We start from the raw sequence: 27,577 nt of genomic DNA, 5'->3' as shown, positions 1-27,577 counted from the left end.
CTTTTACAATACAATATTGTCTTTTTATTTCATTTTAAGAAAAGGGACATGTTTCGTCTCTTCTATTGTGAGACATCTTCAGCCTAAGCTATTATGGGAAAAAAAAACACATTAATCTTAATACTAAAAGCAGTGACATGCAGTATATTAAAATGTTCAAGAGTCGTGCTGCGACCATTTTTTCAATCCACTTTGTACATTAAAACTCATTGGGACTTTTATCATCTAAATAATTCTTTTTAAGACTTACAGGAACTGTGTTTTTAAAAATCCGTGTTTAAATGTGACAGATTGAGTCACCTTGAATCTTCAACATTTTAATATATATCATTGTTTTTAGTATTAAGATTATCGTGCGTTTTCACCATAATGGGTTAGCCTGAAGATGTCTCACAATAGAAGAGACGAAACATGTCCCTTTTCTTAAAATAAAAATAGAATATTGTATTGTAAAGGTGGAGTCAATCAATTAGATCTTGCTTCTTATTGAGGCCGAAAATACGAATTCATATGGAATTTATTTCTGGTGGTGTATTTTTATCTTTTTATACCGTTTTTGCATACCTGTTTGCAGTCGTCTGAGAGACGCATTTTTCACATCTCCTAATTGTTGTCTGTAAGTTCTTACAATCATCTTTCTTAGAAATATATATTTATGTATAGAAAAAGACAGATGCGTATAAACCGACAGAATAGTGAGCCTCACTTGAACTCTAGTGATTTGACGTATTTCAGATATGCTCCAATAACATCCTGCGATGTTGAGCGGTCTTTTTTCCTCTTTCAGACCAATATTGCATGAAAACAGAAGATCGTTCCTATTTGAAAAATTCAAAATATATGTAATTTGCTATTCTAATTCTTTTTTCACCGCTGGATTCAGTAATTAAATAAATTCGAAATATAATGACAAAATTAATATTTTTACTTACGAAGGTCGATCAAATATAAACGGGATTTTTGTTCCTGAACATCAACAGTTGGTAGGACTGGCCCCATGCTTCTGCTATGCTTAGGCCGGACCGATAGGAGTGGGAAGAGCGTGCTGTTAGATATTTGCCACCGTTTCGTCAGTAACGCTCACGATGTCGGAGCAACAGATGCATCCTTCCACTGCGCGACGCATAATTATAAAATTTCTTGCTCGTGAAGGAGTTGCGCCGGCGCAAATTTGACAGAGAGTGACTGCACATTTCGGTGATCAAACATTGTGAAGGACGCGTGTGTTTGCCTGGCATAAGAAGTTCAGGGAAGGACGAGAACGTGTGGAAAATCTGCAACACGACCGCCGTCCTCGGACCAGCATTACAGACGAAAACATTCGTGCGGTTAAAGACATTATTGACGACGATCGACGTTCATGAGCGACGCACAGTCGATGCTGCTTACTACTGTGTGCAGTTGAACAAGGCGAGGGTTGCATATCGCTGCAGAAGACGAGACCATCCGATTTGACAGGCCACCCTCCTCCACGACAATGCACGACAATGCACGGCCCCATACTGCAGCTCTGTTTCCAAGCTACAGGAAATGCACTGGACTACACTTGAATCATCCTCCTTACAGCCCGGACTTATCGCCCGGCGATTTCCATTTGTTCGGACCGTTTAAAGAACCCCTAGGAGGGCACCGATTTGAAGAAGAAGAAGAAGAAGAAGAAGAAGAAGAGTGTGGAAGACTGGCTGGTGACACGACCGTGTTCTTTTTACGACGAGGGTATGAAGAAGCTGCCCATACGCTGAGGCAAATGCATTACCAAAGGAGGAAGCTATGTGGAAAAATAAATTGCAATTGCCTTGTGTTCTTCAATACAGTAATTGAATTTAAGTAAAAAATAAAATCCCGCTTATATTTGATGCCACCTCGTATTTATGATTATTGAATCCCATATTTTAAAAGTATTTTTTTTTTTAAATTTAAACAGCAGCAAGACTTTGAAGATTTCAAAAATGTGACCCAAAATCTTTCAAATCATATTTATTGTTATTTTTTAATACTTTTAGGTCATAAATCTTACATATTTCTAACAATTTTAGGTCATAAACATCCGAGTCTTAGTAATGACGATTTTATCCCATTTATGGTAGGATTTATCGTTCTATCTCGTTACCACTCAAAATGAGAGTAGTATCCAGTCTGAGTTTTCCTCTATGAAGCCGAGACGTGGACTCTTCTTGCTACAGACCTAAAGAAAAATTAATTCTCTTGAAATGTGGTGCTGGCTTACAATGTTTACGCTCACCTTGGACAGCATTTCGCACTAATGATTCCGTTATAAGCCAGCCCTGGTCCCGCGGCATAGGCTGAGAGCATTAATTCAATTAATTTCATTCATCCACTTATTCATTAAATCAGTCACTTTCTCCCCTGTGTGTGGCTATCCGTGACTGGGTAAGAATATTCATTCATGCACGAACATAATCCAATCTTGAAATAATTCATTCACCAATTCATACATTCAATCATTTAATTCATAATGTATGTTGTAATTTTAGTATAACTCTACAAAGACTAGTGACACGAAAGTAAACCTAATTCAACTAGGAAGGGTAAGCTACCGGGCGAGTTGGTAGTGCGGTTAGGGCTATGAGTGTGCATCCGGGAGATAGTGGCTTCAAACCCCAGTGTCTGTCGCCCTGAAGATGGTTTTCCGTAGTTTGCCATTTTCACACCAGCCAAATGCTGGGGTTGTACCTTAATTAAGGCTACGACCACTTCCTCCCCACTCCTAGGCCTTTCCTATCTCATCGTCGCCATAAGACCTATCTATGTCTATATTTCTCTCTGAAGTAATTCTGACTGGAATAACAAATGGTCCGCAGTTTTATCACTGACATTGCATAGACATCTTGATCTATGAAAGTAGGCCATGAATTTCCGATACCCCGTTACTTTTGCGGTAAATTTGGCGTTAAATAAACTCGTTGGTAAAGCCTGCCTGTCACACTGGAGAAGAATGATATAAGTGAACCCTTCGTCGTTTGATCCCATTCACTGTGCCATTTTCGTAACCTCTTATCTCTCAAGTCGTTAATCAAAACACTTTCAGGAATTTTGCTGTAACACTCACTAATTTCAATTTCGTGCTCTGCTTCCTTGGCCAGATGATCCGCCAACTCGTTACGGTAGGTCCCAGCGTTGGCCTTAACCAAGATGAACTCGATTTTTCAATTGTTACTTGCAAGCATCTTTGCCTTCATCTTAATTTGATGAATAAGGTCGTTGTATGTATGTAATGTATGTATGTATGTATGTATGTATGTATGTATGTATGTATGTATGTATGTATGTTGTTCGGTGGTGATCTCTTTTCCATGTAAACATTCATGATCATCCTTTTAGAAATGGTAACATTACATTTGTTCGTATGTTTGTTTCAGCCGGAGACGGTACCTCAGGCCAGTATCGATATGAACAAAGTGCTGGAGGTGGCGGATGCCGAAGATGTTACGGGCAACGCCTTCTCGCTGGCCATCACCGCGCCAGATCGCGTCCACTTCGTGAAGGGAACCTGCAGGGAGGAATACAGGAGCTGGAGCGACGTGCTGTCTGTCTTCCCCAGGAGCAAGGTAAGTCACACTGCCAACATTATAAGTAGAAATTTGTCTTAACCCAATATTCTTCCTTTGGGAAAGTCAAATGATCATACATTTGTCTTATATGTTACCTAGCAGCTGTGCAGGTTGTGATACGAAGTATTGATGGATGGTCATAATTGAGAGACATATTATCAAAGAGGGGCTTTAGAATACAGATGGTCGTTGTTATCTTGCGGGCATCGGAATAACACAACTAATCCTACATTAACTCGTGCTGTATGGGCCAGTCGAGTGAAATGTAAGAACAGATGTGGGAACGCCTGACATTTAGGCAACCCTTGACACAAGGCTGCCTGGCGTGAAGGCTACGTACAGGATGTCTGTAGCTTTCGTGGGTACTCGAATGAAGATACAAAAATCAGTGAAGGAGAATGAATGGTGATACGGAATGGTGTGTATAAGGAAAACAACAAGGTTATCAGTCCACGTGATATTATACAAATGGTAACACCTCGAACAATGAAGATATCAGCGTACGCAATGGAGAACCACGGAAGACTGAAAAAATGAAGGAATTTTCGGCTGTGTGATTACAATACTAACAGGACATGGAATGAATTACAGTGTGTTGAATGAGGTCTGTATTTTTCGTTTTGTGTCACGTAGCTGGGAGGCTGAATTCTATACACTGTGGGTTCGACACCACCGTCGGCAAACCTGAAGATGTTTTTCCGTGGTCTCCAATGTTTACACCAGGCATATGCTGGGGCTCTACCACGACTAATACATTCCCAGTCGTAGCCCTTTCCCATCGTCGCCGAAAATCTACCTTTGTTGGTGCAACGTAAAACTAACGGTAAAGATGAAAATAATACAGCTGAACTTTTCTATAAAAATGAACGCGAAGTCGAGTTATGTAACCTACTGAAGGTTAAGGCTGCTGATTGTGACATTGTCTCTAATCCTTCAGTACAGCAACAGCAGCATTAACAGCATGCCACTTTAAGAGTGCTCGAAGGAAATGTCGGTGAATAGCCACAAGCGGATGGGGTTTCCTGATGTTAATCACTTAACCAGAGAGAGAGAGAGTGGATCTTCCAGCTTGTCAGCACTAGTGGTGGAGCTGCAGTAAGTAAATTCTCCCCGTGTAGAATTCCCTGTTTGTCACTTCCCTCGCCGTTCAATACGTTACAGGTGGGGGGTGACGCGACGAGACGCCTGGTACCTCCACAACCTGCAACGCACGGGTGTGTGTCTGAAACCAGTTCATCCGTTATTCAACATCTTGAATATGATTTCAATATCTTAATAGAAATATCTTTATATTAAAATGTAGCGGAAATGTTCGCTTCTCCACTCGTAGGAATTGTAATCACTTTTAAGGAAGAAGTTCAAAGGTAAATGTATCTGAGCGATGCAATGGACGCTGTTACATAATAGTATTTAATTCAGACGGGAACGACTTCATTAGTCCAGATTAACGATCAGTCACTGTTTTTCTGGCTCCCGCTCGCCTTCTATCAACCAGTGGGTTCACTTCAATTGAGAGTGATCAATTATGTATTGTCCGGCTCCATGGCTAAATGGTTAGCGTGCTGGCCTTTGGTCACAGGGGTTCCGGGTTCGATTCCCTGGAATTTTAACCATCATTGGTTAATTTCGCTGGCGCGGGGACTGGGTGTATGTGTCGTTTTCATCATCATTTCATCCTCATCACGACGCGCAAGTCGCCTACGGGTGTCAAATCAAAAGACCTGCACGTGGCAAGCCGAACATGTCCTCGGACACTCCCGGCACTAAAAGCCATACGCCATTTCATTTAATTTTCAATAATGTATTTTTTCTTGCTTAATACCTCGAAAGTTCCTCTCAACTCTTCTCCAGATTTGGTTTTAAAGGAGTTGCCCACCGGGTGAAAAGCGATTTCGCTTGAGTATTAATACTGTTGTCCGCCTCTGTGGTGTATTGGTTAGCTGCCCCCCCCCCCTGGAGTTCCGGGTTCGATAACCAGCTATGCCACGAAATTTGACAAGAGGTACGAGGGCTGGAACTGGGTCCAGTCAGCCTCGGGAGGTCAAGTGATTAAAGGTGGATTCGATTCGATTCCCACCTCAGAAGTGGTTTTCCGTGGTTTCCACTTCTCCTCCAGGCAAATGCTGGGATGGTAGCTAACTTAAGGCCACGGCCGCTTCCTTCCCTCTTCCTTGTCTACACCTTCTAATCTTCCCATTCTGCCACATGGCCCTTGTTCAACATAGCAGATGAGGGCTCTTGAGCGAGGTACTGGTCCAAAGTCTCACTCTCCAGGACACTGCCCTCGAGGCGGTAGAAGTGGATCGCTCGCTGAGTCCGAGGGAAAAACCAACCTTGGAGGGTAAACAGAAGAAGAAGGAAAGTACTACTGTTTTGTTTCTGAACTCTAAATTGAAACCCCGCAGCTTGGTCCCCTCGGTGAGTTTTGGAATTTTTCTAGAGGTCTTAAAGAGGCAAGTCTCTGCGGTAGTTTTGTGTCTGGGCTGCCATCCAGTCATATTTTATGTTTAATTAAAATAAGATTTTTAAAAATATTCTTTGGACCCCTCGGATCTTGAGTGACTTGTTCAACACGTCTTCGTTCTTCCCAATACCTCTTCAGTCTTTCACTCCTTCGCTTCTGTGATTTGGATCTTGATCTTAATATCGGTCCATTTGTGAGTTTCGACGAGCTTTTTGTAAATAGATACATCCCGCACAGTCATTAGTGCATATTTATCCGTTATGCCAATAGCCTTCCAATCCTCCCTAACTTCCTTCATCCAGTTCGCCTATTTCCCGTTGAACCTGTTGTCATCCATTCTCATAAAATATCCCACGAAACTCAACCTTCTTTTCCGTAATACACTTGAAATTGGTTCTACTTTCTCGTATAGCTCCTGCCTTGATCTATGCACCCATATTTCACCCTGCTTTCCCCAACTGGACATTGCCCCTGAGGACAAAGTATACAAAAAGAAACCCAAGAAGAATATTAAAAGTAATTGTGAGTTGGTTAGCACATTTGACACGCTGTATGCTGTTGCATTAAAAACTTTGGGAGATATGGTTCTTCAGGATTTGGATGGAATATGTCAAGGCAATCATTGCATGCAGCGTTCCTCCATAGATCCTTCTTCCCATAAGTCGTCTTGGTCGTGAATCGTAGTTTCTGCAGGACTTGTGCCTTGTATCCCGCACTCGTATTAGTCTGTAGTTTGCCTGTTACATTCTCACCTAGATATCGTGGTACAGTATATGATTTTGCTGGGGTAGGATTAAGTCTTGTTACAGATTATTGCAAGACGTATCATGTCGGAAATAACATACATTAAAAAAACGTTAAAAACTATGAAAGAAAACATTTTAAGAAAATACACAGAAGCAAACGAAAAGAAAAAATCTAAGGAAACAACGGAAGGTTCCCCTGACGACTCGAAACAGAACGGCATATATCTGGTGTTTGAGAGTATTGGAACGCTAAAAGCTCAAAAATGATAACCCTCTCTGGAGAATATAATTTGTAATTTGTAACTGGTAGGTTCTTCAGTCTTTCGAGAGTAATTTTGAATATATAAACTACCTACGGGAAAAAACATGTGGTAACATAAATATACCTGAAATATAAGTTGATTAAAATAGAATGACCAAGCTCGATAGCTGCAGTCGCTTAAGTGCGGCCGGTATCCAGTATTCCGGAGATAGGTTCGAACCCCACTGTTGGCAGCCCTGAAAATGGTTTTCCGTGGTTTCCCATTTTCACACCAGGCAAATGCTGGGGCTGTACCTTAATTAAGGCCACGGCCGCTTCCTTCCACTCCTAGCCCTTCCCTGTCCCATCGTCGCCATAAGACCTGCCTGTGTCGGTGCGACGTAAAGCAACTAGAAAAAATAAATAAATAAATAAATAAATAAATAAATAAATAAATAAATAAATAAATAAATAGAATGACATGTTTCGTTCTTGAAAGAACATCGTCAGGTTCTATCAAATCCTTCCTTGGGGGTGGACTGAGTAGCCAGCTGGACTCACGCCGCCTACAGAATATCAGTTCTGTGGACACTTATTATTAAATGATTTCGAGAAATGGGGTTGGACTTGACGAAAATGAAGGGTTTACGGAAGATTATATCATGCACAGAAACCACTTTAGACAACTCGCCAAAAAGTTCCGCCGTTTCCAGGAGACGCTGGTGAGAAAAGCAGAAGAAGGAAGTAGAGAAAGGATGAAAAGATACGGGCAGAGAGTAAAGGCAGAGAAAGCTAAACATACTGCAAAGATTCTCAAACGTGATCCATAGACGGCCGAAACGAATAATAATAATAATAATAATAATAATAATAATAATAATAATAATAATAATAATAATATCCACAGCCTGTTTTCGGTCATTTGACCTGGTGAGGAAAGAAATGACTGAAGCTGCCATCTAGCATTGAGGATAGGAATTGTGCCGGCTGCCGAAGCCTGTCGCACTCCTCTCGGGCAATGATTAACGACTGACAGATGACATGAAATGATATTGGAGACTGTTGCTGGAATGAAAGATGACAGGGAAAACCGGAGTACTCGGAGAAAAATATGTCCCGCCTCCGCTTTGTCAAGCACAAATCTCACATGGAATGACCTGAGTTTGAACTACGGAACCCAGCGGTGAGAGGCTGCCGCCTGAGCCACGGAGGTATTCGATTGTATATTGCTAAAAAGAAAAAAAAACACAGTATTTTTGCGAGGCCAGTTGATAAACCTTGTCTTCACTTCTGCTTGTCGATTTGCTCCTCATTGGAGCTTGGTTTATCGAACCTTGAGACAGTTACTGTTCTGTCTGCTTGCCAGCCACTCATTCATTTCCATAGATAAAGCTATCAGCAGAAGCTGCTAAGAGTCTAAGAACAGTAATTGGTTGGTGTGTGTGACCCAATACCACAACCGTTGTGGGCAGCCTGCTAACAATACTCACTTTAAATTCATTTCCACAAACGATGTTACATTGCTTGCCCTATTCTGTTTAATAGGACGTAACTTGCCGCGCTAATTAACTAGCCTAGCCACTGTCAGTAGGAGTTAGCAGGTCTCATGTCTGGATGCCTTCATGATGACATTTGCAGCCATTACAGTTTAGGTGAAGAAATAGAACATGGATGCGTTGGAGTTACGGTTGTGAGTTTTGTCGTGAAATTCGTAACGCGTGGTTGCAAAAGCAAAGCAAAGTCATCTCCATACGGCACTTCAATCAATCAATCAATCAATCAATCAATCAATCAATCAATCAATCAATCAATCAATCAATCAATCAATCAATCACCACTGAACCGCATTTATGGCAGTCGCCCAGGTGGCAGATTATCTATGTGTTGTTTTCCTAGTCTTTTCTTAAACAATTTCAAAAAATTTGGAAATTTACTGAACATCTCCCTCGGTAAATTATTCCAATCCCTAACTCCTCTTCCTATAAACTTTATCTTCATATTGTGATCCTTTCTACTTTTAAAGATACCACTCAAACTTATTCGTCCACTAATGTCATTCCTCGCCATCTCTCCACCGACAGCTCGGAACATAAACTTAGTCGAGCAGCTCGTCTCCTTTCTCCCAAGTCTTCCCAGTCCGAACTTTGCAACATTTTTGTAACGCTACACTTTTGTCGGAAATCACCCAGAACAAATCGAGCTGCTTTTCTTCGTTTTTTTCCAGTTCTTGAATCAAGTAATCCTTGTGAGGGTCCCATACACTGGAACCATACTCTAGTTGGGGTCTTTCCAGAGACTTATATGCCCTCCTTTTTACATCCTCACTACAACCCTTAAAAACCGTCATAACCATGTGCAGAGATCTGTATCCTTTATTTACAATCCCATTTATGCGATTACCCCGATGAAGATCTTTCCTGATATTAACACCTATGTAGGGCACTTACTGTGATCCCCAAAAGGAACTTTCATCCCATCAACTTAGTAATTAAAACTGAGAGGACTTATCTTATTTGTGAAATTCACAACCTGACTTAACCCCGTTTGTCATCGTACCATTCCCTACTGTCCATCTCACAACATTGTCGAGTTCTTTTTGCAGTTGCTCACAATCTTGTAACTTATTTTACTTATTACTCTATACAGTATAACATAGTCCGCAAAAAGACTTACCACTTCTTTACTCATCATTTTGGTGGGGTAGATTAGTTCTATTCTGAAAAATCACCATTTGAACATTCAAACTAAACTTCGACAGCTCCGTTTTCACAGTCTTTTTCTATACAATGTAGAAACATTGACACTGGCTTCAGCCACTACTTGGCCTGTCGGCGAGTGAGCGTGACAGGTATGACACAGTGCTGCCAACTAAACTGCTCATGCTACATTATGCAGCAGCAAGTAGGCACTGCGGAGAACATTTCCTGGCGCCCGTTATTAGAAGCCTTTTAGAATTGGGGCTACAGACTCTTATTAAGAATGCTCTTAACATACCACATAATACATTATGTTACATAGAGCCCGGATTTTTATGCAGTAATAGGTTAGAATGCAAAGTTTCTGAAGAGAGCAGCAAGTATAGTCTATCTTCACAACGATTATGCTGTGGGGTTTGCATAAACATTAGGGGTACGGCCCAGCAGTACTCCTATAATTTATGTTACTCTTGCTACATTATGGAAGAGCGGGTGGCCGACACTTCCTATTAACCAAATTTAGTTTGCAATCTACCCTGTTACGGCATGAAAATCCGGGCTTTGATTATGAACTAGTACGGAAACTCAGGAAGGATGTAGTAATTATCAAAATGTTTTCTAAATTCACGAGCACAAATCCTGGTCTCAGTGAGCGAATGCATTGCAGCATGTGTCGCGATCTATGCGTTATTCTGTGCTCGTTGGCAAACACCTGCAATGAAGCTTCAGACACTAATTTTATTTATAAAGTACAAAACTCGTGGTCTTGAGAGATTCATTGTATTTTCCCATAACTGGTGCAAGTTTCAGGTCCTTTTCTCAGTATCGCTGTGAATGACAGAATAGGGATTTTATGTATATAGATTTATTAAAAAACTGGCAAGTGCCCGTGGCTTCGCCCGCGTATATTAATTCAACCACGTTAGATGTTTCTAAACCGTTTAATCAAATGCAAAAGAAAAACTGTATTTATTAACATACATCGTTTTCACTTTTAATGTTGGTCGTTTTCTATTATTTTAATGTTTCACCCCCTTTCCACCCCTGCCCGTAGGGGTGTCTTACCCGACAGTTTTCTTTCCCAAACTGTAAGTCATATGAGTATCATTGGTTGAGAGTTACGCTGGAATATGCACACGTACATCCATGATCTGGGTCATTTTGGACATTCCTTTCACCCCTTCTAACCCCCATCCCGATTGGGAATGAACTTTGGCTCAAACAGCATGCAGAGTGTCACAGTTCATCTCAGCTATCCCAAAGAGTATGAATTCGCCACTAATATCGGCCATTTTTCGTATGTTTACATTTCACCCCTTCCTTTAGGGGTGCTAGGGGTTTCTTTCCCCTGCAGTAATTTTTCCAGATAGTAAGTTATATGTGCATCTAGTTTGGTTGAGAGCTACGCTGAAACATACACACACATGTACCCATAATCTCTGTCATTTTCTTTCTTCACACCTTCTCACCCCCTATGCCGTGGGGAATGAACTTGGACTTTTCATTTTATATACCGTATATAGAAGAAGAAGAAGAAGAAGAAGAAGAAGGAGAATATGAGTTTTAAGAAACAAATAATAATCTCCACATACTGTTGGTTAGGCAACCCACTGAACTGACTTGTCATGCGGTTTACTTACCTTCCCCCATTTCATTTTATTTTTCACCCTTCTCACCCCCTATGCCGAACTACCGATCAGATTTCGTTGAAATCACTTCCTAAACCCACTCGGGAGTAGTGAGAACAAATTGTGGAATTTTCAGCGAGATCGCTCCAGTAGTTTTTGAGTCCATTCGAGACATACATACATACAAACAAACATACATTCATTTATTAGTTTCGACAGAATGGAGAATCTACCAGTTATAAATGAACTGAGTGGAAACTGGAAAGAAAAGGCTTGAGATATCACAGAATATTGGTGGGGGTTAATAAAGAATTTGTTGTTGTTTGTCTACCTCCGCTTCTTATTAGCTCTCTTGAGGAACGGTTCTCTTACTGGTATTATGAATGAGGTCAAACTGTTATCAGTTGTCACGAGATTTATGGTCGGGTTAACCTCTTAGGTTATCTCATCGGCTGTCCAAATTACATTCTTCCCGATCAGCTGGTATATATGACAGATGTCACGTATCGTTGCGCTAGACTAAATAAACAGGAAGCATGTCATATTAGTTAATTGATTACGTTGAGTTAAACTCACCTCGGACAGAACTAATGATATGACAAATGCCGAAGTATTAAAGGGAGCTGCAACAGTATGATAGCTGTTGGAGTTAGAAAATAGCTTCAATCAATCAAAATCAATAAGTCAATCTTTATTTGGGGCTATCGCCGAGGTGGCAGCAGACTCCTTGGTGTTATTCGATAGGAGTAGGCTATGTGTCGACATTGGGTTTCACGATCTCCGTACATCATCATCGTCGTCATCATTAGGGAAAGGATTTTAAGGTGGAAAGTATGGTCAGAAAAGGGGCAAAAAAATCTAAAAATACATACTAAAAGGTGCAAAAAAAAAAAAAAAAAAAAAAAAAAGGGTATTGATGAAATAATTAACAACGTCCTACACTTCCTTTAGGACCCTCTCCTGAGATCAGAGGGGAACAACCTCTGCCTGTAAACCAGGTAATGTATTCCGGAGATAGTGGGTTCGAACCCCACTGTCGGCAGCCCTGAAAATGGTTTCCCGTGGTTTCCCATTTTCACACCAGGCAAATGCTGGGGTTGTACCTTAATTAAGGCCACGGCCGCTTCCTTCCCACTCCTAGGCCTTCCCTGTCCCATCGTCGCCATAAGACCTATCTGTGTCGGTGTGACGTAAAGCAACTAGCAAACAAATAAATAAATAAAGCAGGTAATGTTCTGGTGGGAAGGAAATAATGTAAGGCAAGATTGATTGTAAGCGACGAGTTGCCAGATCCCAGTTATTATTTTTTGTAGAATATCAAAGAATGGGCAGACGTCCAGAATATTATTGGTAGAGCCCGGATTTTTATGCATTAATAGGTTAGAATGCAAACTTACTGGAGCGAGTAGCAAGTATAGTCTACTTTCACAACGATTATGCTATGGGGTTTGCATAAACATTAGGGGTACGGCCCATCAGAATCCCTATAATTTATGTTACTCTCGCTACGTTATTAAAGAGCAGGTGGCCGACACTTCCTACTAAAAAAAAAAAAAAAAAAAAAAAAAAAAGTTTGCAATCTAACCTGTTATTGCATAAAAATCCGGGCCCTAATTATTGGACTGCTCTGCAGATTGCTTGCAGACAGTGAAGCACTTTCCAGAAGTAATCGCCACCGGGCAAGGTAATTTCGTCAGTTGTGTGTCAGCGCCTTACGGCACGTTGAGGAACTCCTGCTAGACAAAACTCTGACACTCAGATGTGTCTTAAGATAGGCAGAAATTGAAAGGGTATTTTTTATTAATGATGATGATGATGATGATGATGATGATGATGGACTTTCGGATTTCAAGATCGCGGGTTCAAACCCGGCATGTTCCTGTGGGTGGGGGCGGTAGAGTAACAACGACGGTATCCCCTGCCTGTCGTAAGAGTTAACTAAAATGAGCCTCAGGGGCTCTTAACTTTGGAGCGTGGGTTTGCGACCAGGGGCCCCTTAGTTACTTGTGCCAGGCTCCTCACTTTCATCTATCCTATCCGACCTCTCTTAGTCAACTCTTGTGCTTTTCCGACCCCGACGGTATTAGAGCATCGAGGCCTAGGGAGTCTTTCATTTCTTCACGCCCTTCGTTGCCCTTGTCTTTCTTTAGCCGATACCTTCATTTTTCGAAGTCGGATCCCTTCCATTTGTTCTCTCTGATTAGTGTTATATAGATGATTTTTGCCCGGTTTTACTTCCCCTTACAACAGTAACCACCACGAGCTGTGGATTGAAGGCCCTTTATCTAAATGAAAACACAACAAACTGTGAAATAATACCTTAGAATAAATATTGAACATTTTATAGTCAAAATTTTATCACAAGTTGAAAAGGAATGGAAATAGAGGAAAAATGACACATTCATGGCACTTCTTAGTTTTATCGGTAACATGAAATACTTTCTATTAGCACTTGTTCAAAATTTCACCCTCTAGTTATAACTACTAAGTATAAAAATACTGAAAAAAAACCATGGCACTACAGCCCTTGAAGGGCCTTGGCCTACCAAGCGACCTCTGCTCAGCCTGAAGGCATGCAGATTACGAGGTGTCGTGTGGTCAGCACGACGAATCCTCTCGGCCGTTTTTCTTGGCTTTCTAGACCGGGGTCGCTATCTCACCGTCAGATAGCTCCTCAATTCTAATCACGTAGGCTGAGTGGACCTCGAACCAGCCCTTAGGTTCAGGTAAAAATCCCTGACCTGGCCGGGAATCGAACCCGGGGCCTCCGGGTAAGAGGCAGGCACGCTACTCCTACCCCACGGGGCCGGCAAAAATACTGAAAACCTCAACGTAAATAAAACTTGCATCATTTATTTTGCTTGAATCTATATTTATCGGCAGTTCTTGCATAAGCCAAAATTTCTTTGTCATCCAGTAGATACGGAACGCTTCTCCAAAGATGCTATATCCTGCTTTTTTGCACTTAACCGGAACCGCCTTCTCCATGCATATACAAGGGAGCAACGAAAGCAACATATGACATCCCTGAACACCAAAAACTTTCCCTGCCAACCGCTGTAGCGCTGTTCAAGCTAAAAGTTATGCCGACTGCCACATATGGAATCCAACTATTATGGCCCCATCTGACGGAGAACAACGTCAGGAAAGTAGAAAACGTCAAAGCAAGATTCCTAAAAAGAGCTCTCTTAATTTCTAAGTTCACAAGGAACAGTTATGCGTACATAACAGCGTAGGAATCTTACTTTATCGAAGACATAAGAAGTTGCTTCTAGGTATCAGAAGCTCAGGCATACAATACCGTCATCGAGGAGAGACATAAGAAAGCCAGCGAGATACCGGAGAGAAATAATGGACACAGAAGCAATGAAAACGGAAACCTGGAAGGGACCGAACTTGAAACTCCGACATTTCTATACAAGATTCGCCGCCCACGGTTTCCACGGCAAAACATGCCAGAATGAATCATAGCACGAACCCGAGGAGGACTCCGCCTGCAAACTATGCAGCCAACGAAGTACCATTTGGTGAAATGTGGAAACAGAACTTAATCTTTAAACACGCTGACAAAAGACTGGGTAAAAGCCAAACTCAAACTAATGTTCACATTGTGTTCAATTACAATTATTATTAAAGATCATACTGTTGGCAACGGTTACGCCACGTTTAGTTGAATCTAGATGGCAGGACAGCTGCGTATCCCCCGATGACAATAAAATTCGTTCGGATAGAAGACGAGACAACTGCAGGACAATTGACGTCCCAAGCGGGTCATTTATAAAATACCTTAAAGTGCAGGGTTGGTCACCCTAGCCGCGATCTCCCTTGGAACTCATCTGCATGCTTTCTGATTTTAAAGGTTCTCCAGGCGATGCAGGAATGCAAGTAAAATCTGGATTCCTCACTTTCATTTAGAGTGCATCATTCATTACACCCAAGTGACTGACTGTAGGTCAGAACATGAGTGGGCACTGAGAGTCAGGTCAAGTGGTATAATTCTCAGTTGGCTACTCTGCCAAATTGGCTGCTTCCTGCCTTTCCATGTGGGAGCACTGATTGTTGAGATGTGCAGATGTTGGTTGGACATCGCACAAGTGAGTTAGTTATACTGTGTATTATCCTATTTGGGTACATCAAGACCGTGTGTTGGAGGTAAGTTAACACAAGTGCTGCCATCTGTTGACAAGAGGTGCGAGTTTACACCCCCGCAAGGTTGCATGTGAAGTGATACGTTAATCATTTAATGGCGGATAACTCGTCTCGATATGCCTGTCATAGTCATATTGTTCTGACTCCCCTTTTCAGTAGTTTTATGAACATTTAACACCGGTACATAATAATTTATTTCTTCGTTATGTAGTTTATAACTAGAGTCCGGATTATTAGGTACTAATAGGTTAGAATGCAAACTTACTTAAGCCAGTAACAAGTATACCCTACACTGTACAACGGTTATGGTATGAGATTTGCATAGATATTAGGGGTACAGCCTATAGAACTCCTTGAATTTATGCTACTCTTCCTACATTGTAGTACAACGGATTGCATGACACTTCCTAAAAACCAAATTGCTTTGCATTCTAATCTATTACCACCTAAAAATCCGAGGTATATTTATAACACGTCTTTCCATACAATATTCTCTTTCCTTCGACTATTCAGGCGTACATGGACCTTAACATTTTCAAACGATCTTGGCCGAGATAGTGCGACTTACAATTGGCGGTGACTAAATACTGGTTCGGATTATTAGACACCCACTTTTTAAAGAGTTTGTCCCTGCGCTTTATTAATGGGCTACAGAAGGCTAGTGGACTTGATTGATACCTTTCCGCCTATGCGTACGCCGAGTGTTTTCTCCTAGCAGCATGTAAGTTATTAGGAACGTTCTGCCATCTGTCGAGTGTACTTAGAAGCTGGGGAAGGTCAAAGAGTCAAAGAGTATCTAGCAGAGAATAGTTCTTCCATGCCACGAACCCACTACGCTGGCGTAGCAGGGGAGAGGTGATACTCCCACGCAGCGCGTCCCAGGCGGCGGATAGGGGGGTCCTAACCGGCTTGCCGGCGGAGTTGAGGGAAATAAAATACCTCTCGCGGACCAAACACACTACCCCCTGTGGGTGGGGGACGCAGATGAAGAATACACCCACGGTATCCCCTACCTGTCGTAAGAGGCGACTAAAAGATGCCCAAGGGGCTCTCAACTTGGGAGTGTGGATTGGCGACCACGGGGCCCTTAGCTGAGTCTTGGCCTTGGTCAACTCTTGTTCTTTTCCGACCCCGACGGTATTAGAGCATTCGAGGCCTAGCGAGTCTTTCATTTTCACGCCCTTCGTGGCCCTTGCCTTTCTTCGTCCGTTACTTCTTTTTTCGAAGTGACGGATCTCTTCTTCTTTTTTCTCTCTATCTACCCCCTGTGGGTGGGGGATGCAGACGAAAAATACACCCACGGTATCCCCTGCCCGCCGTGAGAGGCGACTAAAAGGGGCGACCAAGGGATGATTGTCTTAGAACATTGAAACTACTTTTGATTAGTAGCATCACGCGGGGAACACCATGGGTTGCCTTTACTTGCGAGTAGTACCACTATATTAGGCACGAAATAGGTTTGTGATTAGTAGCAGCAGAGTGTGGTTCCCCTGTGGGTTTCCAGTACCCGTGAGTCGTACCCATGTGAGCAACACCGCGGGTCTGGGCGTTGCCTGTGAGTTGTACCACTATATGAGCGACACCGTGGGTCTGCGTTGCCTGTGATTAGTACCCACTATGTGAGGAACACTTACGGGATAGTATGAGACCCTGTGATTAGTACACCTAGGTGAGGAACCTCATCGGTTTGCGTTGGCTATGAGTGGCGCCATTGTGTGAGAAACACCATAGGTCTGCGTTACCTGTACGACGTACAATACTTAATGTTTGGAACACCGTGAGTTTTCGCTACCTTTGATTAGTACCGCAACTTGAGAAATAGCATTTTTCTCCTTTACTAGCGATAAGTGCCATTATGCGGGATCGATGACATAGATATTGACCCATTTAGACAAGCATCATCGATTCAGGATTGGGCTTTGGAAGCAGTCCCTTGGTCAGTAATATTGTTTCTGGGAATGTGAGGCATTGCGCGTCTTATCCACTGATTGTTTTAAATTCATATTCATCAATTCATTCCTCATCATCACGTTTTGATTTCTGGTCAGTGGATGAATTTTGTACTTTTAAATTGTAATTGCATTTCGTCTCATTTCGTACATAGGGGCCGATGACTTAGATGTTAGGCCCCTCTAAACAACAAGCATCATCATCATCATCATCATCATCATCATCATCAGTTCTTCCATTGAAAGAGTTTACTAGATACAGACTTGGCAAATCCGTCCGTCCGTTCTAGTGGACTGATTTGCTTCACTTCTGTTTTATTTTCTCCGGAATTACTTGCCAGTGAATCGTGAGACCTGATAAGTCTCTAAGAGCAGTCAACTTTGAGTGATCCTGAAATCAAATCACTGAATGATCACCCCAATAATTGCAGAAGAAGACTTACCTTTCTATATAGCAGGTTGCTATGCGACTGACCCGTTCAGTAATATTCCGGTTTTTAATTTTCTTCCGCTTTTGACAATGTGAACTGGGAACTACTGTTCAGAACTGTGAAGAAAATAGGACTGGGCTGGAAGGATAGAAGAATGATTAATCAACTGTATCTGAACCAAAGCACAAAAATAATCATCAGTCAGGTAGAAGAAAAGGCCAGGATTAGGAAAGGAGTTAGACAAGGTTGCCCTCTATCACCGTATTTATTTAATATGTTCATTGTGGAAGCTATTCAGATCATGAAGGAGAAAACAAAGGGAATAAAAGTCAATGGTGAAAGGATACATTGTATCAGATTTGCAGATGACATCGTATTAATTGCAGACTCAGAAAAAGACATGAATAGAATGCTGAAAGTCCTCTCAGGCACTCTTAAACGATGGAAATTAAAAGTAAACAAACGGAAAACGAAAGTAATGGTAGTACGGAAAAATATGGAAGAAATTAAAACCAATATAAAAATTGATGACATCAGAATTGATCAGGTGAAACAATTCTGTTATCTTGACAGTATGATATCAGAGGATAATAGACGCTTCATGGAAGTAAAGAGAAGAATAGCATTGGTAAAACAGGCATTTATGAGCACGAAAAACATTTTAACCAGCACATACATGAATGTGAGAAAATCCTTTGCAAAATCATTTGTATGAAGTACACTTCAGTATGGAAGTGAGAGTTGGACTCTGGGTAAATTAGAAAGGAATCGACTTGAAGCTGCTGAAATGTGGATATGGCGGAAAATGATCAGAACGAGCTGGACGGAAAGAAAAACCAACCTGGAAGTCTTAAGGGAAGTTAAAGAAGAGAGAAGATTTTAAAAGGGAATGGAAAACAGGAAATTAAAATTTATTGGACATGTCATCAGACACAATATCTTCATCACTAACATACTAGAAGGGAAAGTGCTGGGAAAGAAAGGCAGAGGAAGACCTAGGAACTGAAATGAACAGCCAATGAAAGAAGAGTGTGGTTGCATCGACAAGGCATTAGCCTTTAGAATATTGATTGATTGAATTTTCATCCTGAGTAATGTGATTGCATGCAGCCATCTTTGATTACTACCTGTGAAGCGAGAGATACACACTTCCTCTGATCATGGAAGAATACTATTCTCTGCTAGATACTCTTCCATTCTCTGACCTTCCCCAGCTTCTAAATATACTCACCGAGCTCGATAGCTGCAGTCGCTTAAGTGCGGCCAGTACCCAGTATTCGGAAGATAATGGGTTCGAACCCCACTGTCGGCAGCCCTGAATATGGTTTTCCGTGGTTTACCATGTTCACATCAGGAAAATGCTGGGACTGTACCTTAATTAATGCCACGGCCTCTTCCTTCCCACTCCTACCCCTCTCCTGTCCCATCGTCGCCATAAGATATGTCTGTGTCGGTGCGACTTAAAGTAAGCTGTAAATATAATAATAATAATAATAATAATAATAATAATAATAATAATAATAATAATAATAATAATAATAATAATAATTTCGTGTGGTTGTTGCTAGGCTAGTGCAGCTGTTATAAGGCCTACCTGTCTGCCGTGTACGGAAAAGGCGTGTCATTGTGGTGAAGGATAGTGTTGTGTATGAGTTACAGGGATGTTGGTAACAGCACAAACAGCCAGTCCCCCAAGCCGAAGGAATTGACTCATTTCAGATTATAATCCCGGGAATCGAACCGAGAATCCTCTGAACCGGTCAGAGGAAAATCTGAAAATACCAAGAAGAAAATCGGTTGTTATAGTTCCAAATCTCTTCAAATTTGTACTTTATAAGCTGAATTTTCTTACGTGGAAGTGTATTAATGGCTCTCATAGCGCGACAGTCAAAACTTTGTCAGTAATGCTCTGGAACTAGTTAGGAGCCAGCCCGCTCGGGAACTTGTACTCTTCGCACCTCTCTCCTGTAACAATCTCCAGCTTTACTATGGCTTCTCCCCTGTCAGAACGCACGGCGTGACTCACCCCAGGTAATCCAATTCTTTAACCGCTGCCTCTTCTTTCTACTGTCATGGTCATGGGAATTGACCGTTCAGTGTGAGTACTAATAGTCGCATGCTGGAAGGATTCTTTCTTGATTTACCTGAATAAAATGACAATTTTGTCAGCGCTGTAGTGTTAGTCTATAAACTTTGATTTCAGCTCTCCATTCCACCCAATCCAATGATAACCTTTTAATAGGTACAAAAGTACTACACCCTACATCTGTTTGTTTTTACACACATCGATACATACGGTCTTTTACAGGGTCTAATAAACAAATCAGTCGTTGGAAGCTATCAAGTATGCAACCTTATCACATTCCAGGCAAATGGCTCCTACCTCGAGCACTGTCCACTATCACATATAGCTCCGCCTGCTTGCCATGTGAGCTACTGCGACACTTGACATACGGCGCCCACTTCCCAGCCTGTACAGTACCGTGCTCCCGGTCTGCGCGTCCACCTCCTGTTTTACTCTGTACTCGTTTTGCGGGTTCATTCGAGGTACCCATAATGAATTAATAGTGGCGCTGCTCTCTTCTGGCCCGTAAACACACATCTCGTTATATTACCCCGGTTTTGGGAGAGGGACCGATGTCTTTCAGAATTGTAGTAAATTAATGTGAAGGGATGCATAAAACTGGATCGCAAGGGGCCGGTGGACCACCCCGTAGATGTTATATTAAGATAGCTGTATAGGAGTAATATTTCTTCAGTTTTTTCTTAAAAGATTTAACCGATTTACAGTTCTTTATAACAGAAAACAATACATTATTGTATATTCTCTAAGCATTGAAGATTCTATGCTTTTCACTCCATACTTCACTGAACTGGCGTGAGAGCGACATATTCTTAATGATCATCTAGTTTCATATCTATGATTTTCACAAAAAATGGGAGAATTTAACAGCAGAGTGGATTAATTTCCGATGGTGAAAATGCAATTTGCTTATGGAATGGCAAAATATTTAACTCTGAAAAAACTTCACGTGACGGTTTGAGAAAGGGGAATCCATACATGATTTTGATTTTATTTTTTGTAGGATTTCCAAATTATTAACATAATCTTTCCTACATCTTACCCAAATGAAGCTTATGTATGTTAAGATATGAGTGTATCATTGCGTAATATATACACTTCTTATTGATGGTGAGATCAATTACTGTATCTTTGCATTATTCCTATCAAAGGGGTAATTTTGCTGATATAATCAATATGGCTTTTCCAAGGAAGTGTCGAGTCTTAATACTATACCAAGATACATAGCTGAGTTGACTCTATTACTTGGTCCTGTAGGGTAACAGTTTTAGCCGCTGTGATTATTACATTCTTGTCAGCAATTCCCAAACTTGTAAGAAACAAAAAATTGCATTGGACATTATAGTCGATACAGTTCTCCTAAATGTGATAAAAATACGCCGTTTTATATTATAAGATATGCCATAATAAGCGATGTCGTACTAGGCGATTTTTTTTAAATACAGTGTTTATATAGGATTTAACGGGACCGATATATTTCGCCGTTATGTCTAATACGTCGTCAAAAGCGATGTTGCCATAAACTTCTTCGACTTTATATGAAGAATTATATTGGTAAAGAACAATATGGATTTAGGCAGGAGTAGGCACAAGTGATGCCATTGGTTTACTGAAAATCATAGGAGAAAGGTACATAGAGACGTACAGAAAAGTATACACAGTCTTTGTAGACTTAGAGAAGGCATTTGACAAAGTGAGGTGGGATAAGCTCTTGGAGATAATTAAAAAAAAAACATGGAGTGGAATGGAGAGAGAGAGAGAGAGAGAGAGAGAGAGAGAGACTGATCAAGGAATTATATTACAACCAAACAGCAAGAGTGAGAATAAGAGGAGAATTAACAGAAGAAATCAAACTGGGGAGAGGTGTTAGACAGGGTTGCTGCTTATCACCAACTTTGTTTAATATTTACTTTGAGGAAATTACTTGTGAATGTTTGGATGGTTAAAGAGGTGTCAACATTGGACGTAAGAGAATTGAATGCATAAGATTTACTGATGATATGACAGTAATAGCTGAAGATGTGAAGGACCTCCGCAAAATGCTGAGAGAATTGAACAAAATTTGTGAAGAGTATGGAAAGAGATTAAACAAAAAAAAAAAAAAGGGGAAAAACTGTTTTGTGGCCCGCTGGAGAAAGATCTGATGAAGAGACTTGCAATGTATATAGCTCTATATGGCGCTGAAACATGGACATTAAGGAAGTAAGAACAGAGAAGAGGAGAGGCATTTGAGATGTGGATTTGAAGAAGAATTGAAGGAGTAAGTTGGGAAGATAAAATATCAAATGAGGAAGTTCTGAAGAGAGGGGGAGAAACGAGGAGCAACTTGACCGTAATCCAAAAAAGGAAGAAAAATAGGATAGGGCATAATCTAAGATATAATACTGTACTACGAGTAGCAATGCAAGGGATGATAAAAGGAAAACGAGGAAGACGAAGGAGACGATATCAGTTATTAGACAGCATTAAAAAAAGAAAGGAAGATTATGTAGAAGTGAAGAAGAGGGCACAAAACCGAGAGATATGGAGGTCACAGCCATGATTGGACCTGCTGGATGGCAGAACAACCTTTGATGATGATGGTTGTATATATTTGGCTATTGGCTATTATTATTATTAAAAATCTTCAAGGAGGACCATCCAACTTGATAAACCTAAGTTTTATAATTGCAGATGTGATTTACGTGTAAAGGTATTCGAATTCATTAGCATGTTGACTGAAGAAACATGTCTCCACTTTTTGATACTTATAATGAAACACTTGTACTGGTGTAAAACAGGTTACAATTTCGTCAAGTATTTTTTATTTTTAATCATTCTCCCGCCAGAGCCTGTGTTCTGGTATATCAAAGATGGCGTGCTCATGAATTTTTAAAAATACATTCTGATGGCATGTCGATTACATCATACCGTAGCGAGTGCGGGTTGTGTTCTCCCACTTGTCACACAATCATCTTTATTTATAGGGAATGTTGTCACGTTCGGCCCACATTTGGACAAGTCTTCCATGTCTCCGCTTTAGCATTTTCCATCCTCGCTTCAAGGACGAACTGAGACCTCATTACAATAATCAGCGACCGTGTTTATGCTAATTGATTGATTCACTAATGTCAGTTTATCGTGCTGGCATTGATACTTAAATATTTGTGCCAGACTCCCCAGTTCGACTTCTCTTCACTAACTTTTGTTTGTTCTGTTTCGAATTCACCACGTTTATAGCAAGAAACTATCCTACCTCGAAAAGAATTTAATAGATCAGTTGGAAAGGACCCACCTGCACATTAAAATAAATAGATTTGTTTGCATAATTATGTGGTATAGTGAACCCGCTCTAAATTGGACACCTGCGGTTCGTTAAAATGTGTCCAATGTAGTGGGATGTCTAATCTACAGAGAGTGTGTATAGTATTTCAGAAGTACACTAACAGTGCAGGAAAGGAAAAACTCTGAGCTAGCGTGTACTGTATATACATAATAAAAACAGTATGAGATGGTTCTCCCTCTGCATTTGATTTGGCTCAAATTCTGCATGAAAGAAACATTTTACAATCATTGAACTTGTGAGTTCAAAAAAGTCCCAACTCCACATGTTTGCGAAATGTACTTTCATGCGTATATCGAAAGCGTAACTTGGGTCACATGCTAGTACTTGTACTCTAAGTGGAAAACACAATTCTATCGCATTTGATTTTGTGTATATTTCAAGAACGTCCCAATGGAAGGAGTTGGGACATTTTTTGAAATAATTGTACAGCTCCAAATGAGATGCCTCGAGTGTTAAGCTGCGTTGAGTGCGACAAAATGGAGTCTGCGAGCAGAGAGATGAATCGTAATGAAGAATGCACTGAAGTTTATGATAAGAAAGAAGAAGAGATGAAACCAATTGGGACAAAAAATATTCCAAAAAATGCACAAGCAACAGGTAAAGAGTGCAGGGAAACAAATTTCTGAGAGAAATACAGGTTCACAATGCAGGTACGTTTTGTGCAAATGCCTGTAATTTGAACTAGCAGTTAGGAATAATTATAGTTTTATTGAATGTATAATGAAGATGGTGGTTTTCTATTTATATAGTCTATGAAATGGACAGGTTCTGCTCGCCAGGTGCAGGTCTTTTTATTTGACTCCCTTAGGCGACCTGCGCATCGTGATGAGGATGAAATGATGATGAAGACGACACATACACCCAAGCCCCCATGCCAACGAAATTAACCAATGATGGTTAAAATTCCCGACCCTGCCGGGATTCGAACCCGGGACATCTGTGACCAAAAGCCAGCACGCTAACCATTTAGCCGTGGAGCCGGACTATATAGTCTATACATTTATTTTTTAAGTGTAAGCGTCAGTGTTTACAAATATTTCCTGATGATGCTCACATATGTATGTTTCCTTTGCTAAAGAATGAAATTAATCCAGAACTAACTTTTCTAGTTAAAGGTTATGATGGACAAATACCAATGAAGCCAGAGAAATTAAGACACTTAAGGAAGTTGTGTGTGATCGCAGCTCCTGATACAGTATCCATTATTAATAACCTGAAAGAAGCATAAACATTTGAGAAAATGAAGATTTGGAATGAAATTGTAAAAAATGGCTGAAAATAAAAGCTAATACATCAGATTATTTCTGATTTTAAAAAATGTTTTAAGCCATATATTTCAAAAATGTCCCAAATCCACCCAGGAATTATGTTGTTAGCTAAACCATAGATAAACAGAGTATCTTACCCTTACAGATGCATTGAGAGGGTACTGCTTCATCGGATACATACATACATACATACATACATACATTGTATGTAGCTCATGTTAGTGATTTACAATGTGTTATGTTTTTCCTCTCTCCTGAAAAATTTAGTGCAATGAAGTTGGATCGTTTTTGAACTCACAAGTTCCATTGTGTCGAGGACCGTCACATTGCATGTAAATTCGATTGCATTCTTACATCTATCTACTGCGTTGATGATGGCCCCGCATTAACTATTTCCTATACAGTAATTTTACCATTTAAATTAGGCTATCCCTTTGTCTAGTGGTTGCACCACCGGGCGAGTTGGCCGTGCGCGTAGAGGCGCGCGGCTGTGAGCTTGCATCCGGGAGATAGTAGGTTCGAATCCCACTATCGGCAGCCCTGAAGATGGTTTTCCGTGGTTTCCCATTTTCACACCAGGCAAATGCTGGGGCTGTGCCTTAATTAAGGCCACGGCCGCTTCCTTCCAACTCCTAGGCCTTTCCTGTCCCATCGTCGCCATAAGACCTATCTGTGTCGGTGCGACGTAAAGCCCCTAGCAAAAAAAAAAGTGGTTGCACCATATTGTATGAACCTGCGTGTAATTGGAATGGCGGTAGTGTGGAATGTTGTGTGTGAGGAAAGGAAGATTAAGGACGTCATAAACACTCCGTCCCCAGGCCAGGGATATTAATCATTACAATTAAAAAACCCTGACCCGGCCGGGAATCGAACCCGGGGCCGCCGAGTGACAGGCGGCCGCGTTGCCCCCTACACCGCGGGCCCGGACGTCAGGAGATTTACTGACACGTAGACGAACTCGTGCGGGACAAAATTCCGGCATCTCGGCGTCTCCGAAAACCGTAAAAGTAGTTGCACTCAGCCCAGGCTACAGGGGTGTCTAAAGTGAGGGGGTTTCACTGTACTTGAAAAGACTTGAAAAGTAGAAAGTAATTCCTCAAAACATATTGGAAATATTATATTGCGATTAAAATGCACGTTCGCTCGAGAGTGAGAATCCACTAAGGATAGTTGCCCTAATATTAGGGAAATCACAAAGGTTCAGCCTACTTATTAATCCATAAGCACAATATGAAATTAAAACACATTTTGTAATTTTCATTGGTATTTTTAAATGTTGTAATATTCATTATTCTCGGGCAGCTACCCCACCCCCCTATGGATTTTATTTATTTCAGTTATGCAGATGATTTTGCACAATTTAGACTCAATCTCTTAAAATCGCAGTTGACATTGCCTGTAGAACAGTAATAGAGAGTCGAAATCTTTTGAAAATTTTCACAGCGAAATTTGTGACTGTTCCGCACACACCAAACAAGATACTAATCACTTCCCAGTTATTAATTTTATACTTGTGCCCTAAATCACGAAAGCAAGGCTCATAGTGCCTTTTCTTCTCTGTATGAACGTCTTCGGACTGCTTTTCACCTCGCTCAAATCTGACTGTTGGATCGATAATGACGCCTTTGTTGAATTTCCTATCAATGACTACAGTGTTCCAAATTCAGGAAATGGAACGTTTTTCTAGTCACACATTTTCTTTCTGTGTTTGTTTGTTTGTTTGTTTGTTTTCTCTCGTCTTTGAATTGCCGCGACGTCGAAAATGGCATGCAGGCAGCCTAAATGTCGCCCAATCAATATATCTGCTCACGACATTTGTATTATTATTATTATTATTATTATTATTATTATTATTATTATTATTATTATTATTATTATTATTATTATTATTATGTACAAGTTGCTTAACTTCGCATCGGCACAGATAGTTCTTATGGCGACGATGGGGTACGAAAGGGCTAGGAGTGGGGAGGAATTAGCCGTGGCCTTAATTAAGGTACAGCCCCAGCAATTGCCTGGTGTGAAAATGGGAAACCACGGAAAACCATCTTCAGAGCTGCCGACAGTGGGGTTCGAACCCACTATCTCCCGAATACTGATGATGCGACAGGTCTCATGGAGTGCAACGTCCACCTGTATTGTTTGGCTAGATCTATACCACACCGGGCACGCATATTCAGCTGTAGCATCATCGCCGTCTTCTATGCTTTCAGACGCCGACGGCAGCAGAATAATACAGCGTGAGTGAAGATGTTCTCGGTGTATTTGGCTGTGCTCTTTATTAAGATATAATACCTTTTCAAATGGTCATATAGCGTGCACGTTCAGTTTTGATTTCGAGCTGCGTTTTCCACTGGCCATATTGCCATCCTAGCGGAGGTTTATCAGGCAAAAACGACAATGAACAAATCTTGAAACCTTGAAATACAGAAGTACCGTAGCGAAATCATCAAACTCGGCCGACTGGGACAAATAATCTACTTTAATATCCTTGGCGAGCTACTTACCTGTACAATGAAAAATGAAAACCTACAACCTGTTTTCCAGTCATTGACCGGGTCAGGAATGGAATGAATGAAGCAGATATAGGCTATTAGTACGATGGGGTCGCCACTCCCAAAGTGATTTATTAATGACTGATAGATGCTATGAAATGAGAATGGAGAGTGTTGCTGGAATGAAAGATGACAGGGAAAACCGGAGTACCCGGAGAAAAACCTGTCCCGCCTCCGCTTTGTCCAGCACAAATCTCACATGGAGTGACCGGGATTTGAACCACGGTATCCAGCGGTGAGAGGCCGACGCGCTGCCGTCTGAGCCACGGAGGTTCCCCCACCTGTACAATCTACATTGATAATTATCAAACACCAAGAGTCTCCGTTGCTGGGTTACGTGGTTCATATCCCGGCCACTCCATGAGCGATTTGTGCTGGACAAAGTGGAGGCGGGACAGGTTTTTCTTCGGGTACTCCGATTTTCCCTGTCATCTTTCATTCCAGCAACACTCTCCGATATCATTTCATCT

The 27,577-nt window shown here is 41.1% G+C and overlaps 1 protein-coding gene across 1 annotated transcript in view; it reads left to right on the top strand.

The window, feature by feature from the left end:
- The window catches only part of osp (outspread), a 558,133-nt gene that overhangs the window by 421,684 nt on the left and 108,872 nt on the right, over positions 1-27,577 (top strand). Inside the window, exon 4 of the mRNA XM_067157021.2 lies at positions 3,381-3,569. Within this exon, the coding sequence (XP_067013122.2) occupies positions 3,381-3,569 (189 nt within the window). The remainder of the gene's footprint in view (positions 1-3,380; positions 3,570-27,577) is intronic.

This window comes from Anabrus simplex, chromosome 13 (assembly GCF_040414725.1).
Source record: "Anabrus simplex isolate iqAnaSimp1 chromosome 13, ASM4041472v1, whole genome shotgun sequence".
In the NCBI taxonomy this organism is placed as follows: domain Eukaryota; kingdom Metazoa; phylum Arthropoda; class Insecta; order Orthoptera; family Tettigoniidae; genus Anabrus; species Anabrus simplex.
This window is presented reverse-complemented; position numbering and strand designations above follow the sequence as displayed.